The sequence below is a fragment of the Anser anser genome (genome assembly GCF_964211835.1).
Source record: "Anser anser genome assembly, chromosome: 2".
In the NCBI taxonomy this organism is placed as follows: Eukaryota; Metazoa; Chordata; class Aves; order Anseriformes; family Anatidae; genus Anser; species Anser anser.
Window position 1 is genome coordinate 161,802,660 of NC_139721.1, and position 22,625 is coordinate 161,825,284.

Below are 22,625 nucleotides of genomic sequence, written 5' to 3' on the forward strand. Positions count from 1 at the left end.
AAAAAAATACCCCCTTCCCGAAAAATAACCACCCCCACAAAAAAATAACCCACCTCCTAAAAAAATAGCCCACCCCCCCAAAAAACCCCCCCGCAAAAAAAAAAATAACCCAACCCCAAGAAAATAACCCACCCCCCGAAAAGTAATCCCCCCCAAAGTAACCGCCCCAAAAAATACGCCCCCACAAAAAAAATACACCCCCACAAAAAAAACACACCCCCGCAAAAAAATAACCCCTCCCCCAAAAAATAACCCACCCCAAAAAAATAACCCACCCCAAAAAAATAACCCACCCCAAAAAAAAATAACCCACGCCCCAAAACTCCCTCCCCAAATACCCCCTTCCCCCCCCCAAAAAAAAAAAAAAAAACAAAAATAAGAAAGATAACCCTCCTCCCCAAAAAATACACCCCCCCCCCCAATAAAAATACCCCCCTCCCCCGAAAAATATCCCCCCCCCCCCCAGCAGCCGGGGCTCGGTTTTGGGGTTTTCGCTGCAGCGCCGGAGGCCGCTCATCCGCCGCCTCGCTCGGCGGTTTGCAGCCATCCGGCCCCGCGGGAGGCTCGTGGGGGGGTGCTGGGGGGGGGGGGTGGTTTTTTTGGGGGGTGAGATCCCATCCTGCCCCCCCCCCTCCATTTTTTGCCCCCCCCCAGGCCGGAGGATTCGGCGTCGGAGATCCCGGTGCTGCCGCGGGAGGTGCTGCAGGTGCTGAGCCAGCGGCTGGCGCAGTGCGTGGGGCAGGGCCCCCGCCTCGGGCAGGCCCTGCTGCTGCTCAAGTTCTTCATCATCATCTGCAGGTGGGTGGCGGGGTGGCCCCCCCCGGGATGGACAGACCCCCCCCGGACAGATGGCCCCCCCCCCCCAAATGTACAGACACCCCCCCCCCCACCCCAGCCCGGACAGAGACCCCCAGGGTTGGGGCAGGAGGGGGAGAGGAGGGGTCCCAAAGCTCCGTGGTGGCTCCCTGGGTGCACGTTCCTCCCCAGACACATATTTGTGTCCCCCCCCCCAAAAAAAATGTTTATTCTGCCCCCCCCAGGGCATCTCTCCCCCCTCCCAAAGTGTGTATTGCCCCCCAAAAGTGCGTCCCCCTCTGCCACCCTCAAGTGTGTCCTGCCCCCAACCTAATGCATCACGTTGCCCCCCCCAAAAAGTGCATTGTGCCCCCCCCAAAGAATTCAATTGTGCCCCCCCAAAAGAATTTCATTGTCCCCCCCCAAAGTGCATCATACCACCTCCCCCCCAAAACCTCATCCCGCACCCCAAAAATCTCATCACCCCCCCCAAGTGCATCGTGTCCCCCCCAAAATGCATCGTGTCCCCCCAAAATGCACCGTGCCCCCCCACAATGCATCATGTACCCCCCCAAAAAAGTCTTTGGTGGCCCCCCAGGTGCCCCCCCCGCATTCCCCAGCCCTGTTCCTCCTGTGGGGGGGCCCCCCCAGCCGCCTGCCCCCACCCAACCCCCGGGGGGCCACCCGGCCAGGGGACCTGTCCCCCCCCCCCCCCCCCATTTTGTCCCCCCCCCCTCGCCACGGGTATATTTAGGGCTGGAGGGGGGCCAGGTCCTGAACAATGGGGCTGGGTGGTGCGGGAGGACACGGGGTCAGCCGAGGACGTGGCGCCTTATCCCACCCCCCCAGCCCATTATCTGCCCCCCGGGTGTGTTATATCCCCCCCCGGGTGTGTTATATCCCCCCCCCGGGTGTGTTGTCCCCCCCCCCCCGGGTGTGTCGTCCCCCCCCCACGGCGTTTCACACCTTGCAGGAATCTGGAGAACGTCCACGCGGACAAAACGCCCGGCTTCATCCCCGAGGTGCTGGCGCTGCTGCGGGGCTGCGCGAGCAAGGTGGGCGCCGCGGGGACAACCCGACGGCACCGCGGTCCTGAACAACCCCCCCAGGGGTTTTAGGGTCCGGGGGGGGGGCGCTGAGCACCTGCGGGACCCCAAATTTTAGCGGGGGGGGGAAGGAAGGAGAGGGATGGGGGGCGAGCGCTCGGGTACCGCTTTGCGCCTTCGTGGCGCACGGATGGCTCCTGATGGGATGGAGCAGGGAGAAGGGAAACTGCGGGGGGGGGGGCTCTGGGCTGCGGGGGGGGGCATTATTTGGGATTAACCGTGCTCTGCCCCCCCCCCAGCTGAGAAGCGGCCAGGAGGAGGGGGCGCAGCTGGAGAGCGTGATGCTCTACGCCCTGCACCTCTGCGAGTGCCTCTTCGACCCCTACCAGACCTGGCGGCGGCAGCTGAGCGGGTGAGCCCCGGGGGGGGCACAGCCACCCGCCCCCCCCCCCCCCCCAAAAAAAAATTCCTCGCACCCCTCTCGTCGCCCCCACCTCACTCCCCTCCTTCCAGGGAAGTCGTCAGCTCGCAGGAGAAGAGCAAATACAAGTTCGCCCCCGCCGCTTTGCCCCCCGAGTTCGACGCCTTCTTCCAAGGTAAATCTGCGCCCCCACCCCGTGTTGGGGGGGGTCCTGGTTTGGGCAGCGATTCCTGCCCCCCCCCGGGCCAATTCTTTTTGTCCATGCTGCAATCGGCACCAGCTGAAGCTGTTTTTTTTGGGGCCCTTTATTTTTTTTACACCCCCCCCCCCTTCCCGGGAGTCCGCCGCAGTTAAAGGGATTTCACAGAGCGGGGATTCACTCAAGGTGGCTTTCCGGGGGGGGGGGGGGGGGGGGGGGCGTCGCTTCTGGAGCCCCCCACAGACCCAAAACCTGAGCTTTCGGTGCTAACATTTAATTTTATTTTTATTTAAACCACCTAAAGTGGACTGGAAGGGGAAACCCTGCAAACACAGGTGTGCTCCACCAGTCCACCGCCGGCGTGGAGCAGCCAGGCTTCCCGGCAGTTCTCGCAGGATGCGCCCCCCCCTCCTTTTTGGGGGCAAAATCCTCCTTTTCCGCGCTCAGCGTTCGGCGCTTTCACCTTATTTCGGAAGCAGCCTGTGCCGCAAGAAACAAAGCAAATGGGATTTTTCAGGCGAGACTGATGACTTCAGGGCACCGAAGCCGGGAGATCGGCGTCCTTTTAACATGATTTTTTGGCCGCTGTGGTACATGGGGCTGACAAAAATACGGCCTGGCCGGGAAACCCTAAAAACCCCATAAATGAGCCGTGAACGGGGGCTGCCCCCGGGCAAAGGGGTTGCAGAAAGCACCTAAAACTCCCGGCAAGCTGTTACCGGTGCCGGCTGTGAATCCCCACCAGGCTTGATTTTAGCACAAAACCCCGGGGTTTTGGAACAAAAAACTCCCCTCCTGCAGCCAAAGCTGCCAAAATCCAAGGCGTTTGTGTCCCTTTTCCCCCAACAAGGTCCAGTGCCACGGAGCCCGGGGCGGGTTTTGGGGCGGGATAGGTGGAAAAGGGAATTTCTGCCTTTTTTTTTGCCACCTGCCCCAAGCGCCTCCATCGCCCCTTGTCCTTGCAGAGAGCTTCCAGCCCGGCGGGCAGCTCCCCGACGAGCTCCAGCTCCGGCTCATCCACCTCTTCGGGGCCATCCTCTCCGGGTCCAAGGTACTGCTGGGGTGGGGACGGGGACAGCGGGGACACGGGGGGGGGGTCCCCACGGCTCTGCCAAACCTTCGCTCCCCCCCGATGGGGCTGCGTGTGTCAGCACGGGCTGGCGAGAGGGAAACCGTGCCGAGACCCAACCCCAAGCCTTATTCCAACCCCTCTGTTCCAAGCAAGATGCTCGGCTGGAATTAAACTGGAATTAAACAGCTTGACTTCCAAAAGCCTTTCCGGATCACATTTAGAAATTGCAGCCTGGGTGACACCCTCAATTCGCTCAATTCGCCTTAAAAAAACAAAATGAGAGTGAAGTTAAAGAGCAGTCCTGGCCGGCAGCTTCCCTCCCGTTCAGCTCCGGGGCAGCCGAGAGCACCTTGGGTGGAGAACTCAATGCCGAGCGCACACGGGCTGTGATAAACCCAGTGCTCAGCAAAGCGGGACTTGATTAACAGCCCCAAAAAGTGCTTTTTTCAATCAATTTGCATGCACCAGGAGCGAGGCGGCGGGCAGGAAAGCATCGCATGAGACCTGTAGCGCTGCAAACATCACCGGGGCTGGCTTAAACGTGGGGTTTTACATTGGTGGAGGGGGGGGGGGAGGGGGGGAAAGAAATAAATAAAATAAAAATTTCCGTTTGCTCCTGACAGCCCAACGCGCTGCGAGCCATCACGCCGGCGGCGCTGGAGGTGCTGCTGGGGGTGCTGCGGCGGGCGGGCGCGGGGCCGGCGCCGTGCCCGGGGCTGCTGGGGCTGACGCTGCGCAGCGTGGTGGCGGCGGTGCACGCGCTGCACGCCAGCAGCCCCGGCCCCGTGCCCCTGCGCGCGCTGCTGGACGGCTACTTCAAGGTGCTCAACGCCAACCCCCCCGCGGCGGCGCCGGCGGCGGCCGGCGGCCTCATCGCCCTGCGGGTGCAGATGCTGGGTAAAGGAGGGGTTCGGGGTTCGGGTGGTGGGGGAGCGGAGCGGGTTTGGGGTCGTGGAGGGCGCTGAGACGTTTTCCCCGCAAACCCGCCGCAGATGCCATCCCGGCCATGCTGAGCTGCGACGACCGGCCGGTCCTGCAAGCCGTCTTCCTCAGCAACAACTGCTTCGAGCACATCATCCGCCTCCTGCAGAACAGCAAGGTAGCTGCGCTGCTTTGGGTTTTGTTTGAGCTTTGGGATGCGGCGTCCTCACCTCCGTCCTCATCCTCCCCGGCTCTAAACGCCCCAGGCGATGCCGGGATGGAGCGGCCGCGCTGCAGCAGCCGCCCCAGCACCGTCCCCACCTCGCCCTCACCCCAAGCTGGGGCAGGGATGGTGCATGACCCTATTTCCTCTCCCCCCACATCCCCGCCTGGCCTCTGCCTTCCTCGCCCCAGCTCTACCTCAACAGCACGCAGGAGGCGGGTGAAGCCCAGGACAAGCTCCCCGTGCAGCCGCCAACGGGCAGTGGGCTCCAGCAGGTATTCTGTGGGGCTGCCCCACGGCACAGCTGCCCAGCGGGGTCGGGGGCGATGCCCGCAGCCGACCCACCCCCCGTCCTGCAGGTCTTTGACGTCGGCTCCGACGCCATCGCGGTCCACGCTATCGGGGTGCTCACGGCCATCATGAGCAACTCGCCCTCGGCCAAGGTGGGCACAACCCCAGTGCAGCTGGGGTTGGGGTTTTTCACGCTGCGAGGTGCTCTGGGACAGAGCAGCTCGTCCTGGGGCCGCTGCAGAGCCCGACGTGCCCGGGTGCTTGCAGGAGGTGTTTAAGGAACGCATCGGCTATGCCCACTTCTACGAGGTGCTGAGGAGCCAGGGCCAGCCCACCCAGCGCCTGCTCCAGGAGCTCCTCAACATGGTGAGTGCTCCCTTGGCTCATCCCGGAGCCCTCCCAGCTCCCGTAAACCCTCTTCTTCTTCGGTGCTGGCATATCACAGTGGAACAATGGGGTTGATCTCTGCCCGCTGCAGCCCCCTTCTCTCGCCCCCCATGGTCCCCGTGGTCCCCATCCCGAGGTGGCCTCACTGCCTCGAGCTTTGAGTGGTGCTCAGCTTTGGGGAAATTTGAGCCTTTTTAGGAGGGGTCTTGGGAGGGTTCCCCAAAATGCTCGGTGCACGGGGGTCTCCCAAGGGTTTTGGTGCATGAGGGTCTCTCAGAGGCTTGGTTTATGCAGGTCTCCAAGAGTTTATGGGGGGGGGGGGAACTCCCAAAACACTTGGTGCACGAGGGTCTCCCAAGGGACTTGGTTCATGAGGGTCCCCCAAGACCCTTCATTCACGAGGGTCTCCCAAGGGTCTTGGTTCACAAGGGTCCCCCAAGGCCCCTCATTCACAAGGGTCTCCCAAGGCCGTTGGATCACGAGGGTCTCCCAAGACCCTTCATTCATAAGGGTCCACCAAGGCTCTTGGTTTACAAGGGTCTCCCAAGAGCCTTCATTCACAGGAGTCTCCCAAGACCCTTGGATCATGAGGGTCTCCCAATACCCTTCATTCATGAGGATCTCCCAGGGCCCTTGGCTCACTAGGGTCCCCCAAGACCCTTCATTCACGAGGGTCTCCCAAGGGACTTGGTTCATGAAGGTCTCCCAAGGGGCTTGGTTCACAAGGGTCTCTCAAGGCCCTTGGTCCACGGGAGTCTCCAAGATGCTCAGTGCACAGGGGTCACCACTGCATGCCTGGGCTGGCCGGGGTGGGGATCCATCCCTCTCCCCGTGCCCGGTGCCACACTGACCATCTCCTATATTTCGGCAGGCAGTGGAGGGCGACCACAGCTCCTTCCCAGCGCGCCCCATCCGCAACGAGCAGCCCCTGCTCCTGCTGCTGGCTTGGCTGCCAGCGCTGGCCTGCCGAGAGCTGCAGCTCTTCCTGGCCGAGCGGCTGCGGCGCCTGTGCGAGGCCTCGCTGCCCAGCCGCCTCACCTGCGTCAAGGCGGGCATGGTGGGCAGCCTGCTGGCCGCCCTGGCCGCCGAGCCAGCGCTGCCGCCCGCCTGCTCCGAAAACCTGCTGGAGCTGCTGCAGGCGCTGGGCGGCCTCTCCATTCGGCCCGGCGAGCTGCGGCAGCTCCTGCGGCTGCTGCGGCGCGAGCGGGGCCGGGGGCCTCACCCCTACACGGCGCCCGTGCTGCGGGCGCTCTCAGGGATGGCGCGGGCCGAGGGCCCCCCGCGGGCCTTGCAGTACTTCGACCTGACCCCCGGTATGGCCGGGATCATGGTGCCCGCTGTCCAAAAGTGGCCCGGCGGCGCCTTCGCCTTCCACGCCTGGCTCTGCCTCAGCGAGGAGGAGCCCGGGCCGCCGGCGAGGCCAAAGAGGAGGCAGCTCTACAGGTGAGGCTGGTGGGGGTGGGAGGAGGGTGAGGAGGGTGAGGCGCAGCCGTCCCCACCGTGCTGTCCCCCCTCCGCAGCTTCTTCACGGCCAGCGGGACAGGCTTCGAGGCCTTCTTCACCACCGACGGCATGCTGGTGGTGGCCGTCTGCACCAAGAAGGACTACATGACGGTGGCGCTGCCGGAGGTGGCCTTCAACGACTCGGCCTGGGTGAGCAACGTCTCCATCCCCGACCCCGTCCCCGTGGTGGGGACAGGGACGGCCTGACGCCCCCTGCTCATCCCCACAGCACTGCGTCGACATCGTCCACGTCGCCGGCCGCCGGCCCTTCGGCCAGAACGTGGTCAGCATCTACGCGGACGGGCACCTTCGGAAGACGGCGCAGCTCCGCTTCCCGTCCCTGCACGAGGTCAGGGACCCCTCCCCGGCACCGTGTCGCCCCTCTGGGTGGCAGCTTGGGGACCAAACGCCGCTCCCTCTCCCCTGCAGTCCTTCACCTCCTGCTGCATCGGCTCCGCGGGGCACCGCACCACCACCACGGCCATCGGCAGCAGCCACCCGCCGCCGTCCCACGGGCCGGAGCTGGCCTTCCCCCCGCACCCCGCGCTCTGCCGCTCGCAGTCCTTCCCCGCCGCCCTGGGGCCCCACGCCTGGACCCCGCTGCAGCCCCCCACCGAGGGGGTGGTGGCCACCACGGCGGCCGGCAGCCAGGACACCGAGTGGGGCACCCCCACGTCCCTCGAGGGCCACCTGGGCTCCGTGGCCATCTTCTGCGAGGCGCTGCAGCAAACCCAAGTCAAGGCGCTCTTCTGCTCGGGTACGTCGGGACAGGGGGACATCCACGGGGGGGCTGGGGGCAGCCACATCTCCAACCCTTTGCCGCTCACCCCTCTTTCCTCCCCCAGGTCCAAACGTGGCATCTCCGTTTACGCTGGAAGGCGACCTGGTGGAGCTCAGCAGCAAGCTCCTGCTCTACTACACCCCGCAGGTGAGGGCAGCCCCGTGGAGTCGCTCCCATTGTGTTTGTCCTCACCGGGACCTTCCCCTCATGGTCCTCGAGGTCCAACCCACCTCGTCTTCCCCTAGTGACTTTCTTGGGGTGATGGTGGGAACGTGTCCCCAAGTGTCCTTGAGTCCTCACGGGGTGCTGTGCTCCCTTCCAGGCCTGCAGGAACAACATCTGCCTGGACCTCTCTCCCAGTCACGGCCTGGACGGGAGGCTGACGGGGCACAAGGTGGTCAACTGGGACGTCAAGGTACGCTGGGCACAGGGTGGCCCGGCCTGATCCATCCACCCCATGGCTTGGAGGCTGCCAGGCCTCGCCATGGATGTAGGGCAGGACCCCCAAGGAGTGCTGGATGACCGTGGTGGTTCCCCTGGACCCTACGGGGGAATCAGGGGAATATGTGGTATGGGGGTCAGTCAAGGACCTGCCTGACCCATGGGTCCACCAAGGCCTTGAGTGATGGCTCCTGGGCCACCAGGGTCAGCCCTGGAGGTCCTCAGTGTCCAGGCTGGGCACCATGGGTGGTCACTGCAGGGGAAGAGGTGCTTTTGGGGCACCTTTTGGGGTGTGTGCTGTAGGATGGGTCAGGTCACACCTCAGCCTTTGCTAGCCACAGGATTTAGTGTTCTCCAGCTTGGGTGAGCTGGCAGAATGGGCCCCGGGGGTCCCTGGCCCTGGGTGGACGTGCGACCTCCTCCTCTACACCGCCGTCACCGCGCAGCCCCCAGGGGCACCCAGCAAAGCCTCTCGCCTCCCCCCGGCAGGACGTGGTCAACTGCGTGGGCGGGATGGGCGTCCTGCTGCCCCTGCTCGAGCAAGTGGTGACCAAGAAGGAGGAGGCCGAGGACGAGCAGGAGACCAACGACCTGGTGGGGCCAGAGCTGACGTCCTCCAGGAACGCCCAGGGCATGCTGATCCCGCTGGGCAGGTCCTCAGGTGAGGTCCCCGGGGGGGTGAAGCAGGAGCCGTCCCGTAGGTAACCCCGCTGCCACGCGGGCTGGTGTCTACCACGGGCAAAGCCTTGCCTGGGGCACCAAGATTTATGGGGCAGTGGAAAAACCATCGCTGTTGTTGACGTCTTTTGAGGTTGTTATGACCTAATTAGTCATAAACGAGCGGTTCTGGGAAGATGAGGGTGGTTCAAGCCTGCCTAGCTCCAGTTTTGCTTTTGCATGTAGTGCATGGTGTCCTGCAGTAGACTTAGGTTCATGCAGAAGCCTTAGTGACATGAAATTCCTCCTGATACCCAGCTGCTGATTTTCTGGATGCTCAGAACAACTGAGGTTTCTGCTGGGTTAAGTTTGGGGGAAAAACGGACTGGAGAACAGTTTGTGGTGGGGTCACCAGGGGGCCCATCGTGGCAGAAGTGGGAAGGACCCTGGTTGGGGGCGGGCTGGTGGCTCCCAGCTCTACCCGTGCCTTGCAGAGAGCAGGCTGGAGAGGAACAGCGTGGCCGCCTTCCTGCTGCTGGTGAAGAACTTCATCCAGCACCACCCGGTGAACCAGGAGAGCCTGGTGCAGTGCCACGGGCCGGCCATCATCGGGGCGCTTCTGCAGAAGGTAGGGGGCTGCCACAGCCACAGGGCTCCATCCCGAAATTGCTGCCCAAACCACAAACCCCCCCCCATTGTCACCCCGTGCAGGTCTCCGGCCCGCTGCTGGACATGAGCACGCTGATGGCCTCGCAGATCCTGATGGAGCAGGTGGCCTCCGAGGGCAGCGGGCTCCTGCTGCACCTCCTCTACCAGCACCTGCTCTTCGATTTCCGCATCTGGAGCAACAGCGACTTCGCCGTCCGCCTAGGTGGGAGCAGGAGGGCACCCGCGGGGCTCCCCAGTGCCCGACGGTGGCCGCTCACGCCCTCTCCACGCAGGTCACATCCAGTACCTGGCCAACGTCGTCAAGGACCACAAGCAGCGCATCCGCAAGAAGTATGGGGTGCAGTACGTCCTCGACTCCATCCGGACCTACTACGGGTGAGCTGCTGCTTGTAGCCACGATGCCCGGCCCCCAGATGCCGGCGTCGTGTTGGGCTTGAGCCCTGGAAGCTGCAGTTTGGGGTGGACACCCTTTATTTGGGGTAGTATCCCCCCTGCGAGCACGTCATGGGGAAATCTGATGGAGCATTATGGTGGGCACAGGACCTTCTGCTCCCCGTGCCCCATCCCCAAGCATTGCGTGGTCTTTGACATACCCAGATCTGCAACCAATTAGCCCCAAAATCCACCCCAGCGGTAACTGGGAGCATCGTGGTTCCTGCAACAAACTGATGCTCTCTTCTTGCCTGACCCCTTGCATTTCTCCAACACACCCTGCAGAGACCCAAACCCATGGGGTGGGTGTTTCCTGGTGTGCCTGCAGGGACGTTCACACTGTCCTGGAGCTCCTCAGGCTCCGTGGTGGGATTTGGGATTGTGCTGGCGATGGGTAACGAGGGGCAAGAGGGCGGCTGTGCACATCCCCACTGGGAACATCCACGTGCATCTCTTCCCCAGTGCCTCCAAGGAGAAGTCCACGACGACGGACGACATCAAGACGGTGCAGACGTCCCTCTTCAGCCTGGTGAAGGACTTCTTCTGCAGGAGCTTCTCCGGGGAGGAGATGCAGAGCTTGCTGAACTACGTGGCCGCGGCGCAGGACGAGCAGCAGGTACGGCGCCTGGCCACCCGGGTCCCACCACGCCACCCCGAAAAGGCTCCCCAGACATGTGGGGCTGGCCCCGCTCTTGGCAGTGGGCCAGCAAGCAGGTGGGGAGAAGCTGCTGAGACCCCGGTGGGGTGCGTGGAGGACAGCGTGCACCCTTTGCCCGCAGGTCTGCGGGGCGCTGGAGGTGATCCACGGCCTGCTGAAGGGCTCGCCCGCCCAGGAGCAGCTCTTCGCCTTCCTCTTCGAGCCGGGCCACGTGGAGGTCCTCTTCTCGCTGCTGGTGCAGAAGAAGTTCTCGGATGAAGTGCGGGAAAGGGTCTTCAAGGTGAGAAGGGGTCCCCGGTGTCGCCCCCTGAGGCTGGGGGTTTCTCCGTGGGGCCACCGCCACCCCTCTGTGCCTCTCCAGGTCCTCTACAAGATGCTGAAGTACGAGAAGGTCCCCGAGCGCAGCAAGAACCGCCTGAAGCTGAAGGACATCGGGTACCAGGGGCTTATCGCCTGCCTCAGCGACATCCCCGGCTCCATGCTGCTCTTCCGCTGCCTCTCGGAGCAGGTCCTCGGGGCAGGTACCGTGTCCCCTTCTGTCCCATCCTGGTGGCACGGCACAGGGCCATCATGGCAGCTTCCCACCCGTCTCAGCTCAGTGGGGCTGGCTGGAGGTAGATCTGGGGAATTTTGGTGGCTTTTGGGGACCAAAACTCTATCCTTGCCTGCAGACCCTCCCAACTACAAGGACCTGGTGGCCGTGGTTTACCTGTCCCACCGGGCCGAGCTGACCGTCCGGCTCGATATCTGCCGCAAGGTGAGCAGAGCAAGGTGCAGGGGGTGCCACCACACAGTCACCCCGGGGCTGAGCTCCCCCATGGGAACACGGGGGCATGGGGACAGCGATAACACCCCATGCACGGGGCTGCATGATGGGACCTGGGGTGCTCGTGCCCTTTGCGGGGCCATGCCCGTCCTGCTCCTGCCCTTTGGGGGGTCCAAGCCCCCCGAGAGGCTGCCTGGAGCTGAGGTGACCCCGCTGGGTGTCTCCCCCTCTCATCCCGCAGCTCTTCCACTTGATCTACGCACAGCAGGACATGGTGAAGCAGCTGGCGAGGCTGGCGGGCTGGCAGGACACGCTCACCAAGCTCTACGTCAAGGAGTCCTACGAGTCCCGCCAGCACAGCCTGAGCCACTCGAGCAGCGGGGGCTGCCTGGAGCTCCTGCGCCTCTCGGAGGCCCCCGGCAGGGACGGCAGCAACGAGGTGGGGAAGGAGGCGGTGGGCAGCGCGAGCCCCCCACCCACCGAGCTGCAGGAGCTGGATGTCTTCCTGCCTCTGGGCTATGAGGCTTCGGACCAGGAGCTCTCCGAGGGCTTCTCCGACCACTCCATCTCGCCGAGCGGCCGCACCAAGTCCTTCCACTCCTACAACTTCAAGTCCTTCGACTCCTCCGACCGCGCCAGCCGCTCTTCCTCCAACCCCGGCGACGTCCCCTTTGACGGCGTCTACCACCCGCTCTCGCCCTTCTCCACCTCGCCCTTCGACCTGGGGCTCGACCTGGCCAGCACCAGCTCCATCGCCACGGCCGAGAGCGGCGCGCAGACGCCTGCCAGCGGCCCCGGCACCCCCTCGCCCCTGGAGAGCTTCAAACCCTTCCCGGGGATGCGCACCCGCAAGAGCTCCAGCCTTTCCAACGTCCTGGATGAGAGCAGCTACCAGGACGCCCTGCCCAGCGACAACGTCTCCAACACCAGCAACCCCCAGGTGAGCCCCGAGCCGTGGCACCCACCTCCTTTTTCGGGTTACCGGCGGGGTCCCCTAACTCTTTTTTTTCCCCCCCGCCTCTGCTGGCAGCAAACGCCCGAGGAGGAGCTGTGCAACCTCCTGACCAACATCGTCTTCTCGGTGACGTGGCGCGGGGTGGAGGGCTGGGACGACGCGGCGTGGAGGGAGCGCGGGCAGGTCTTCTCCGTCCTCACCAAGCTGGGCACGGCCTGCGAGCTGGTGCGGCCCCCCGACGAGATCAAGCGCAGGTTTGTGGGGGCGTACGGAGGGTCAACAGGGGCCACGGGGTGTCCCGGGGGGTGGTGGCGGCCCTACAGAGCTCCCTGCTGTCCCGCAGCCTGCTGGAGATGATGCTGGAGTCGGCGCTGACGGACCTGAAGGAGTCGGGGCCGGCCGCCCTGCCCGGCCTCACCCAAAATGTTCTCAAGCTGCTGCGGCTGCTCCAGGACTTCTTGTTCTCCGAGGGGCACAACAACCAGGCCCTGTGGAGCGAGAAGGTGAGCGGCCACAGGCAGGGTCCTGGCCCCACAGAGAACTCTAAGCCCTTGTGCTGACCCCCAAACCTGGGGTTAGTCTTGCCCCTAAACCCTGCCCCTACACCCATAGCCCGTAAGCCTAACCCTAGAAACTAACCCAAGCCCAAATCCTAAAACCTAACCCATAACCCGTAAATTTAACCCCAACCTCTAAACCTAACCCCAAAACTTCGTTCCAGCCCTACGCTCTTGCCATAAACCCCAACTCTAACCGTAAGCCTTAACCCCAACCCTAACAGTACACCCTTGCTGTAAACCTAACCCTAATCCTCAACCCTAATGCTAACACCTAACCTTGATGTTAGCCTTTAACCTGTAGCCCATAAACCTAACTCTAGGAACTAACCCAAACCCCAATCCTAAAACCTCACCCTGGCTCATAACCTATAAACCTAAACCATAAACCTAACCCTAAACCTTAACTCTACACTCCTCCTGTGAGCCCCAATCCTATAGCCTATCCCTAATCCCTAACTCTTAACCCTACATCCTTAGTGTAAACCCAAACCCTATACCCTAATCCTATACATTAAGCTATTTATCCCTGAATTATATAAATCTAACCCTGAACCTCAACCCTAACCCTACATCCTTGCTGTAAACCCTAGCCCTAACTCCTAATCCTGACCTTTAACCTTAACCTTACGCCCTTGCCATAAACCCAAGCCCTAAACCTAGCTCTATACCCTAAACCCTAACTTAAAACCTATGAATCTAACCAGACCTCCTAAATCCCAATCCTAAACCTTAACCCTACATCCTTGTTATAAGACTCAACCCTAATCCTAACCATAACCCTAAGCCCCCACTCGATACCCTAATGCCAAACCCTAACCCCAACCCTAAAACCTATCCCCTGCCCTAACCCCAGCCCCTAATTCCTTCCCCTCCCCATAACCCAAACTGGTGTCGAGCGGTGGCTGGGAAATGGGGACCCGGCTCCGGCTCGGGGGCTGGCGTGGCGGGGGGCTCACTGTTCCCCCGCCGCCCCCCAGATCTACGAGGGGGTGAGCGGCCTCCTGGACAAGCTGGGCGTCTGGTACCACCTGGCCAACGGCACCTCCGACCTCAAGGAGATGGCCCAGACGGGGCTGCGCGTCCTGGTGGGCTACATCATGCTGCAGGACCCCCAGGTGGGTCACCCCCTCCTGGGGCTCCGGGGGAAGACCCCAACCTTTTGGGGGCCGGGCAGGAGGCTTCACCTAACGCCCCGTGTCCCCCCCTCCCCAAGCTGCACTCGCTGGCCTACGTGAAGCTGCACAGCCTGCTGCAGACCGCCTCGGCCCCCAAAAAGGACGAGGCTTGCTACCTGCTGGGCAAGCTGGAGACCCCGCTGCGGCGCTCGCTGGACGCCAAATCGGAGACCTTCTCGTGGCTGGTGCCCATCGTGCGCACGCTCATGGACCAGTGCTACGAGACCCTGCAGCTGCAGCTCTTCCTGCCCTCGCTGCCCCCCACCAACGGCAGCCCCACCTTCTACGAGGACTTCCAGCTCTTCTGCACCACCCCCGAGTGGAGGAGCTTCATCGAGAAGCACGTGGGTGCCACGGGGAACCCTGTTTGGGACCCTTGGGGGAGCCCCTTCCCAGGCTTAGATGTGGCTCCAGCGTTGGAGTGCCACCAGGCTGGGACATCCCAGTCCCGTGCCGGGATGACCTCCAGGGAAGGGGTGCTGGCAGCCCAGGTGAGCGTTAGGGGGTGCTGGTGCCCTGCTGAGCACCCTGCAGCCGTCTCCTCTCTTCCCCCGCAGGTGCAGCCCACCATGGCGCAGTTCGAGATGGACACGTTCGCCAAGAGCCACGACCACATGTCCAACTTCTGGAACGCCTGCTACGACGCCATGATGAGCAGCTCCCTGCGGCGGGAGCGGGACAAGGCGGACAGCAGGAAGATGTTCCAGGTACTGCCTCCTCCTCGCCCCGGGGACGTCTCCCTGGGGACGTGCTCCTTGTCCCAGGGCCATGCTCCTCACCCTAGGGGTGTCACCCAAAGGACGTGCTCCTCACCCCAGGGATGTCATCCCAGGGATGTGCTCCTCACCCCAAGGATGTGCTCCTCACCCAGGGGCCATGCTCCTCACCCCAGGCGTGTCACCCAAAGGACATGCTCTTCACCCCAGGGATGTGCTCCTCACCCCAGGGATGTTATCCTGGAGACATCCTCTTCACCCCAGAGACATCGTCCCAGCGATGTGTTCCTCACCTTGGGGATGTCATCCTAGAGACATGCTCCTCACCTTGGGGATGTCATCCTAGGAACACACTCCTCACCCCAAGGATGTCATCCTAGGGACACGCTCCTCACCCAGGGAACATGCCCATCACCCTAGCGACATGATCCCCAGGATGTGCTCTTCACCCTAGGGTGATCCTAGGGACAGGCTTCTTGCCCCAGGGCCATGCTCCTCATCCCAGGGACATCACCCTGGGGATGTTCTCCTTGCGCTGCAGACGTCACCCCATGGACGTGTTCCTCACCCCAGGAACGTCCCCAAGCCCCAACCCCACTGTCACCTCCCCTTCCCCGCTCCCTCGGCAGGATCTGGTGCTGGAGCCGGCGGCGAAACGCGCCAAGGCCGAAAACGCCCGGCACGCCAACGTGCTGAAGCAAGCCAACAACCACCAGAGCACCGTGCTGAAGCAGTGGCGCTCCCTGTGCCGCCTCCTCACCTCGCCCCGCTCCGCCTGGGCTGACCGGTGAGCACCCACACCCCCACCTCGGCTCCAGGGGGGGGTACGGGTGGGGGTCCGGGGTGCCTCACCCCCACCTGCCCCCCAGGAACCCGCCCGAGGTTCGCTGGAAGCTCTCAAGTGCCGAGACCTACTCGAGGATGCGGCTGAAGCTGGTGCCCAACCTGAATTTCGACCAGCACTTGGAGGCCAGCGCCCTGCGGGACAACCTGGGTGAGTCTGGCGGGCACCCAGGGGTCCCCAAGTCCCCAGGGGCGCTTGGCAGGGCTCGTCCCCCTTCCATGGGGGGTGCCCGCTGACCTCCCCCCTCGTTCCAGGAGCCGACAACCTCCACAACCCCGCCGAGTCCCTCCCGCTCGCCATGGCCAAGGAGGCCAAGGTGAGCGAGCTGGAGGACGACCAGCTGGCCGAGGAGGACCTCCCCGTCCTGGACACCCAGTGAGTGTCCCCGTCCCCACCCGTGACCCCAGGTCCCTCACCCGGGGGTGTCCTCACCCTTCCCCTGTCCCCCAGGGCCGAGCCCAAGGAGCAGAACCAGCGGGAGAAGCTGGTGGTCTCGGAGGACTGCGAGCTCATCACGACGGTGGCGGTCGTCCCCGGCCGCCTGGAGGTGACGACCCAGCACGTCTACTTCTACGACGGCAGCAGCGAGAAGGAGGAGACGGAGGGAGGTAAGGGCACGTGCCTGGGAGAGCATGGGGCAGGGGGACGGGGCCACAATCCCTGCCCAACCGCTGGTCCCCCAGACAGGCTGGAGCTCCTCGGGGGGGGTCCTTGCGGCACAGCGGGGTGAAGATGCCCCCATCCATCCCCTGCCCCCCCTCAAAGCCCAACCCTAGGGACGCCGACCTTTTGGGGTGCTGTCCCCAATCCCTGCCCCTCGTCCCCTGCCTCTCCCCCCTGCTGGGTGCTCGCTGAAGCCCGGGGGGCTCTGTGCTCCCCCGGCAGGGATCGGCTACGACTTCAAGCGCCCCTTGTCCCACCTGCGCGAGGTCCACCTGCGCCGCTACAACCTGCGCCGCTCCGCGCTCGAGCTCTTCTTCATCGACCAGGCCAACTACTTCCTCAACTTCAAGAAGAAGGTGGCGGCACCCTTTTCTACCCCGAGACCCCCCAGGCTCCAGCCGGGCCCCCCCTGGAGTCACAGGACCGTGTCGGGTCCACATGGGGACCTCGAGCATCAGCAGGGCTCTCGCCTCCATCCCCGCAGGTGAGGAACAAGGTCTACTCCTGCATCCTGGGCCTGCGGCCCCCCAGCCAGATCTACTTCGGCAGCCGCTCGCCCCAGGAGCTGCTGAAAGCCTCGGGGCTCACCCAGGTACCCGTGTTCCCCCTCCCCGTGCCCCCCCGAGGGCGCCTGTGCAAAGAGGGGTGTCCATGTGCCCCCTGCAGGGCCAGCTGTGGGGTTTGCTCCAGCTTCTGCCCCCAAACCTATCTCAGCCGTCCCCTCTTTTTGCTCCAGAAATGGGTTCTGCGGGAGATCTCCAACTTCGAGTACCTCATGCAGCTGAACACGATCGCGGGGCGCACCTACAACGACCTCTCGCAGTACCCCGTGGTGAGCACCCCGTGTCCCCCCAGCCCCGGGCTGCCCGGTGGCCCCAGGACCCCCCCAGCCTCACCCAACCCCAACCCCACCCAGTTCCCCTGGATCCTGCGGGACTACGTCTCGGAGACCCTCGACCTCACCGACCCGGCCGTGTTTCGGGATCTCTCCAAACCCATCGGGGTGGCCAACGAGAGGCACGCACGGGACGTGAAGGAAAAGTGAGTGCCCCAAAAAAATGGGGACCGGGGGTTGGGGGGGGACTGGGGCACCTGCCCTGACCCTGCTGCTTCCCCCCATGCCAGGTATGAGAGCTTCGAGGACCCCACGGGCACCGTGGACAAGTTTCACTACGGCACGCACTACTCTAACGCGGCGGGCGTCATGCACTACCTAATCCGCACCGAGCCCTTCACCACGCTGCACATCCAGCTGCAGAGCGGACGGTGAGCACCCGGGGGCGGGGGGGACACGGGGTAGGGGACAAAGCCACCACCGCCGGGGGTCCCACGGTCACCCCGTGCCACCAGGTTCGACTGCTCGGACCGGCAGTTCCACTCGGTGCCGGCGGCGTGGCAGGCCCGCATGGAAAACCCCGTGGACGTCAAGGAGCTCATCCCCGAGTTCTTCTACTTCCCTGAGTTCCTGGAGAACCAGAACGGTAACGGGGGGACGGGGACGGGGATGGGGACAGGATGGCCGGGTCCCTGACCCGCCGTCTTCCCTGCTGCCCGCAGGCTTCGACCTGGGCTGCCTGCAGATGTCCAACGAGAAGGTGAGCGACGTGGTGCTGCCGCGGTGGGCGCGCTCCCGCGAGGACTTCATCTACCAGCACCGCAAAGCCCTGGTGAGACGGTGGAGCCCCCATCTCCTCTCCCACTGGGGCAGGGTCGTCCTGGGGGGGGGAGTAGTGGGCGTCCCCGACCCCCCCCTGATGCCCCGTGCCCCTGCAGGAGTCGGAGTACGTCTCAGCCCACCTCCACGAGTGGATCGACCTCATTTTTGGGTACAAGCAGCGAGGCCCGGCCGCCGTGGAGGCCCTCAACGTCTTCTACTACTGCACCTACGAGGGTGAGCCGCGGGGACACGGGGTGGGGGGCACCCACCGGGTGGCCTCACTGATGCCCCCCCGTCCCCATCCCCAGGCGCCGTGGACCTGGACGCCATCGCCGACGAGACGCAGAGGAAGGCTTTGGAGGGCATCATCAGCAACTTCGGGCAGACGCCCTGCCAGCTGCTCAAGGTGCCTCAGTCCCCCCAAAAATCCAAGCCCCCCCCCCGCTTCGTTTCGGGGGGTGCTGCCCCCCTTCTAACGGGTCTCACCCCCCCCCTCTCTAGGAGCCCCATCCTGCCCGGCTGTCGGCCGAGAGCGCAGCCCGCAGGCTGGCCCGCCTGGACACCCGCCCGCCCAACGTCTTCGAGAACCTGGACCAGCTCAAGTCCTTCTTCGTGGAGGTGGGGACAGGGACGCGGGGTGCCGGGGGTGCCAGCGGCGAGCAGGGCACCCACCGGCTGCGCCTTCCCCGCAGGGCATCAGCGACGGCGTGGCCCTGGTGCAAGCCGTGGTCCCCAAGAACCAGGCGCACTCCTTCATCACTCAGGGATCCCCCGACGTCCTGGTGAGCGCGGGGAAACTGAGGCACGGGTGCTCCTCGCCGGGAGGGTGCCGGTGTCGGGGGTCCCCCCGGGTGCGTCACCGCCGTCACCCCCCTCTGACCAGGTCACCGTGAGTGCCAACGGCCTGCTGGGGACCCACAACTGGCTGCCCTACGACAAGAACATCTCCAACTACTTCAGCTTCACCAAAGACCCCACCGTCTCCAACGCGAAGTGAGTCCGCGTGTGTGCGCGGCGGGGACGGTCCCATCCCCGGCTCCCTCGGGGCCACACGAGCTCTCCGGTCCCTCCGGTGTCAGGACCGTGCGTCCCGGCCACCATCCCGTGTCGTGTCCCTCCCCGCCAGGACCCAGCGCTTCCTGCAGGGCCCCTTCGCCCCCGGCGCGGACCTGTGCTCCCGCACGCTGGCCGTGTCCCCCGACGGGAAGCTGCTCTTCAGCGGGGGACACTGGGACAACAGCCTGCGCGTCACCTCGCTGGGCAAAGGGAAGGTCGTTGGGCACATCACCCGGCACATAGGTACGGTGTCCCCCTCCACGGGGTGCCAAGGGGACCCGGGATGGTGCAGGGGACATCTCTGCAGCCCTCGGGGCTCATCCAGGCTCCACCAGGGCCAGGATGGGGCTAGCAGCAGCTCCGCGCCCCAAAGCATCCCTCTTGGTGCCACCTGCTGGGGCTGGGCTGCCAAGACACGCGGGGACGGGGCCAGCAGCAGCTCACCGCGTCTCTCTGGGTGTCACAGATGTTGTCACCTGCCTGGCGCTCGACCTGTGTGGCATCTACCTCATTTCTGGCTCCCGGGACACCACCTGCATGGTGTGGCAGGTCCTGCAGCAGGTACGGGGCTGCGCCGTGTGCCAGCTCTCGGGGTGAAGGTGCTGACTGCTGGGGCCCTGTGGTGGCACAACGAGGTCCCTGAGGTCCCCGTGTCCCCTCCACCAGGGTGGGTTTTCCAGCGGCTTGGCCCCCAAGCCCGTCCAGGTCCTGTACGGCCACGACGACGAGGTGACGTGCGTGGCCATCAGCACCGAGCTGGACATGGCTGTCTCGGGCTCCAAGGTGAGCCGTGGACGGGTGGCGAGGCTCATCCCAGGGCGGGTGGCACAGCCACCGAGCAGCGCACCCTCATCCTCTTCCTCCGCAGGACGGCACCATCATCATCCACACCATCCGCCGGGGCCTCTTCATGAAGTCCCTGCGGCCGCCCGCGGAGAGCTCGCTGCCCGCCGCCGTCACCCACCTGGCCGTGGGGCCGGAGGGGCAGATCGTCACCCAGACGGCCGTGGGCGAGCGCGCGTCCCTCAAGGTGAGGTGGCACGGCCGGGCTGCGTCCCCCCGTCCCCCGGTCCCTCTGATCCGTCATCTCCCCCCCCCCCCCTCTGCTCTCTCCCGCAGGACAAATTCGCGCTGCACCTCTACTCGGTGAACGGGAAGCACCTCGCCTCCGTCCCTCTGGACCAGGAGGTGACGGCCATGTGCGTGACGGAGGAGTTCGTGGTGCTGGGGACCATGCAGTGCGGGCTGGAGATCCGTGACCTCCAGAGGTGAGGGCTGGCACCCCGCTGGTGCCACCGGCACCCCCTTGGGCCGCCCGCGGGGTGCGATCCCCCCATCTTCTCCCCCTTGCAGCCTACGGGCGGCGATGGCCCCCGTGCCCATGCGGGTGCCCGTGCACAGCGTGTCGGTGACCAAGGAGAAGAGCCACATCCTGGTGGGGCTGGAGGACGGCAAGCTGATCGTGGTGGGGGCCGGGCAGCCCGCTGAGGTGAGCGCGGCCCCGCCTGGCCGTGGGGCTCGGGATGGCAGTGCAAGGGGGGGAAGACACGTCACTGTGTCCCTGTGTCTGGGATGAGATGGGATGGGATGGATCGGGATTAGATGGGAAGGTTGGGTTGAGTTGGGTTGAGTTCAGTTGGGTTGGGTTGAGTTGGGATGGGATGGGATAATTGGGTTGAGTTGGGATGGCTTGGATTGGGATGGGATGGGTGGGTTGAGTTGCGGTGGGATGGGATGGGATGGGATGGGATGGGAGGGTTGAGTTGGGTTGGGGTGGGGTGGGTTGAGTTGGGATGGCTTGGATTGGGATGGGATGGGTGGGTTGAGTTGCAGTGGGATAGGATGGGACAGGATGGGATGGGAGGGTTGAGTTGGGTTGGGTTGGGGTGGGTTGGATTGGGATGGGATGGGTGGGTTGAGTTGGGTTGGGCTGGATTGGGATAGGATTTGACAGAATTAGGTGGGTTGAGTTGGATTGGGATGGTATAGGGTGGGACAGACAGGATGAATGGCACGGAGCAGGACAGGATGGGATGGGGATTCACCTAAGGAAGGGGATGGGGTTTGGATGGGAATGGGGATTCAGATAGGGGTTGTGGGTAGGGATGTGGAAGGGATTGGAAATGGAGATGGGGTCGTGGATCTGGAAGAGGATGCAGATGGAGAAAGGATAAGGGGGATTTGGAACAGGATGGGGAAGGGACTGGGGATGGAGACTGAGAAAGGGTGTGAGCAGGCAGTGTGCATGGGGATGGGGATGGGGATGAGGATGGGGATAGGGATGGGGACATGGAAGGGGATGGAGAATGGGAGTGGGGACATAGAAGGGGATGGGGATGGGGACTTGGAAGGGGATGGAGAATGGGGACGGGGACTTGTTAGGGGATGGAGAAGGGGATGGGAATGGGGACGGGGACATGGAAGGGGATGGGGATGGGGACATGAAAGGGGATGGGGCATGGGGCAGGCGCTGACCCCCCTCTCCCCTAGGTGCGTCCGGGCCAGTTCCACCGCCGGCTGTGGCGCTCCACCCGCCGCATCTCGCAGGTCTCGGCCGGCGAGACGGAGTACAACCCCAACGAGGGCAGGTCCTAGGCTGCCACCCCGCACCCGGCCCCGCCGGGCTTCCCGCAGGTCCCGGCCCCTCCTGGGGGGCACGGCGACAAGGGGGGGACCCCGCTCCTGCCCCACGGCAGCGCCCCGAGCCCCTCGCAAGCCGGGGGGCGAGGACAGGAGGGGCGAGCCCCGAGCTCCCCGCAACCAGGGCTGCGTGCTTGGCCCCTCGCCGTGGCCTTATCCAGCCCCCCCGGGCTGGGGGATAGCAGTGGGATGAGGGGGGGCGAGGAGGCTCCCGGGGGGGACCCCTCGCTGGGAAGGGGGGTGCCGTGTCCCCCACCCCGCGCCCGCTGGCCAGGAGCCAGCTGCCCCCTTCCCCGACTGGTTTTTCTATCGATTTCTAGCTCTTTTACAAAAAAAAAAAAAAGAAAAAAAAAAGAAAAGAAAAGAAAGAATAATAATATATCTATCTATAAGAAATAAACGTGCACAAGGCCCTTGTCTGCCCTGAACTGTCTCTGCTGGGGACGTCTCCCCCCCCCGCCCCCCCCCCAGGCTGTGTTTTTGGGATGCGGCGAGCCACGGGGCCCATTCTTCCTGCCCTACATAGCGGGGCCAGCCTGGCACGGGCTGTGCTCCGGGCAGGGGACCAGCGGCCCCCGCGTCCCTGCGGGCTGCCCGGGTGTCCCCAGGGGGCTGGGGCTGTCCCCAGCCCGCCTGGCACACGGGGACGCGCGGCAGCCACCTCCTGTCCCGCGCCGCTCGGACACGGGAGGCACACGTGTCACGAGCATGGGGGGTCTCAGCCGTGTCCCCCACATGTCACCACGGTGGAGGGCGCAGCAGCCTGGTCCCCACATGTCCCGACCACAGGGGCCCCGCAGCCTGTCTGCCACGTGTCGCGAGCGTGAGGGGCCCAGCAGCCGTGTCCCCATGTGTCACAGTCATGGGGGGGGCTCAGCAGCGGTGTCCCCATGTGTCAGGACCAGGGGGGGCTTGGCAGCCGTGTCCCCACGTGTCACAAGCATGGGGGTCCCCGCTGCGTCCCGTGTCCCCACCACGTGTCACGAGCGGCGGGGAGGGGGCCACGCGTCCGCGTCCCCACATGTCACAAGCGTGCGGGGTCTCAGCTGGGTCCCCAGGCGCCACGACCGCCGAGGTCTGCACCGAGGTGTCACGAG

The 22,625-nt window shown here is 64.4% G+C and overlaps 1 protein-coding gene across 1 annotated transcript in view; it reads left to right on the forward strand.

Moving 5' to 3' along the window:
* Positions 1 to 21,942, forward strand: part of NBEAL2 (neurobeachin like 2) — a gene marked incomplete at its 5' end in the record, with an annotated part of 25,438 nt that extends 3,496 nt beyond the window's left edge. Inside the window, 53 exons of the mRNA XM_083827033.1 lie at positions 612 to 798; positions 1,769 to 1,850; positions 2,141 to 2,253; positions 2,355 to 2,437; positions 3,427 to 3,512; positions 4,157 to 4,430; positions 4,526 to 4,632; positions 4,869 to 4,952; positions 5,037 to 5,120; positions 5,236 to 5,334; positions 6,227 to 6,798; positions 6,876 to 7,008; positions 7,088 to 7,207; positions 7,288 to 7,615; positions 7,704 to 7,786; positions 7,962 to 8,054; positions 8,570 to 8,741; positions 9,232 to 9,365; positions 9,449 to 9,608; positions 9,679 to 9,781; positions 10,301 to 10,454; positions 10,618 to 10,776; positions 10,858 to 11,017; positions 11,168 to 11,253; positions 11,504 to 12,202; positions 12,293 to 12,471; positions 12,561 to 12,720; positions 13,755 to 13,892; positions 13,991 to 14,296; positions 14,510 to 14,659; positions 15,298 to 15,455; positions 15,538 to 15,662; positions 15,767 to 15,887; positions 15,963 to 16,120; positions 16,398 to 16,531; positions 16,660 to 16,767; positions 16,912 to 17,007; positions 17,092 to 17,216; positions 17,301 to 17,441; positions 17,526 to 17,656; positions 17,733 to 17,842; positions 17,949 to 18,066; positions 18,141 to 18,238; positions 18,334 to 18,450; positions 18,525 to 18,614; positions 18,716 to 18,825; positions 18,959 to 19,131; positions 19,355 to 19,449; positions 19,555 to 19,671; positions 19,757 to 19,918; positions 20,008 to 20,156; positions 20,242 to 20,377; positions 21,379 to 21,942. Of these exons, the coding sequence (XP_083683159.1) occupies positions 612 to 798; positions 1,769 to 1,850; positions 2,141 to 2,253; positions 2,355 to 2,437; positions 3,427 to 3,512; positions 4,157 to 4,430; positions 4,526 to 4,632; positions 4,869 to 4,952; positions 5,037 to 5,120; positions 5,236 to 5,334; positions 6,227 to 6,798; positions 6,876 to 7,008; positions 7,088 to 7,207; positions 7,288 to 7,615; positions 7,704 to 7,786; positions 7,962 to 8,054; positions 8,570 to 8,741; positions 9,232 to 9,365; positions 9,449 to 9,608; positions 9,679 to 9,781; positions 10,301 to 10,454; positions 10,618 to 10,776; positions 10,858 to 11,017; positions 11,168 to 11,253; positions 11,504 to 12,202; positions 12,293 to 12,471; positions 12,561 to 12,720; positions 13,755 to 13,892; positions 13,991 to 14,296; positions 14,510 to 14,659; positions 15,298 to 15,455; positions 15,538 to 15,662; positions 15,767 to 15,887; positions 15,963 to 16,120; positions 16,398 to 16,531; positions 16,660 to 16,767; positions 16,912 to 17,007; positions 17,092 to 17,216; positions 17,301 to 17,441; positions 17,526 to 17,656; positions 17,733 to 17,842; positions 17,949 to 18,066; positions 18,141 to 18,238; positions 18,334 to 18,450; positions 18,525 to 18,614; positions 18,716 to 18,825; positions 18,959 to 19,131; positions 19,355 to 19,449; positions 19,555 to 19,671; positions 19,757 to 19,918; positions 20,008 to 20,156; positions 20,242 to 20,377; positions 21,379 to 21,483 (8,165 nt within the window). The 3' untranslated portion in view covers positions 21,484 to 21,942. The remainder of the gene's footprint in view (positions 1 to 611; positions 799 to 1,768; positions 1,851 to 2,140; positions 2,254 to 2,354; positions 2,438 to 3,426; positions 3,513 to 4,156; positions 4,431 to 4,525; positions 4,633 to 4,868; positions 4,953 to 5,036; positions 5,121 to 5,235; positions 5,335 to 6,226; positions 6,799 to 6,875; positions 7,009 to 7,087; positions 7,208 to 7,287; positions 7,616 to 7,703; positions 7,787 to 7,961; positions 8,055 to 8,569; positions 8,742 to 9,231; positions 9,366 to 9,448; positions 9,609 to 9,678; positions 9,782 to 10,300; positions 10,455 to 10,617; positions 10,777 to 10,857; positions 11,018 to 11,167; positions 11,254 to 11,503; positions 12,203 to 12,292; positions 12,472 to 12,560; positions 12,721 to 13,754; positions 13,893 to 13,990; positions 14,297 to 14,509; positions 14,660 to 15,297; positions 15,456 to 15,537; positions 15,663 to 15,766; positions 15,888 to 15,962; positions 16,121 to 16,397; positions 16,532 to 16,659; positions 16,768 to 16,911; positions 17,008 to 17,091; positions 17,217 to 17,300; positions 17,442 to 17,525; positions 17,657 to 17,732; positions 17,843 to 17,948; positions 18,067 to 18,140; positions 18,239 to 18,333; positions 18,451 to 18,524; positions 18,615 to 18,715; positions 18,826 to 18,958; positions 19,132 to 19,354; positions 19,450 to 19,554; positions 19,672 to 19,756; positions 19,919 to 20,007; positions 20,157 to 20,241; positions 20,378 to 21,378) is intronic.
* Between the last annotated feature and the right edge of the window lie 683 nt (positions 21,943 to 22,625).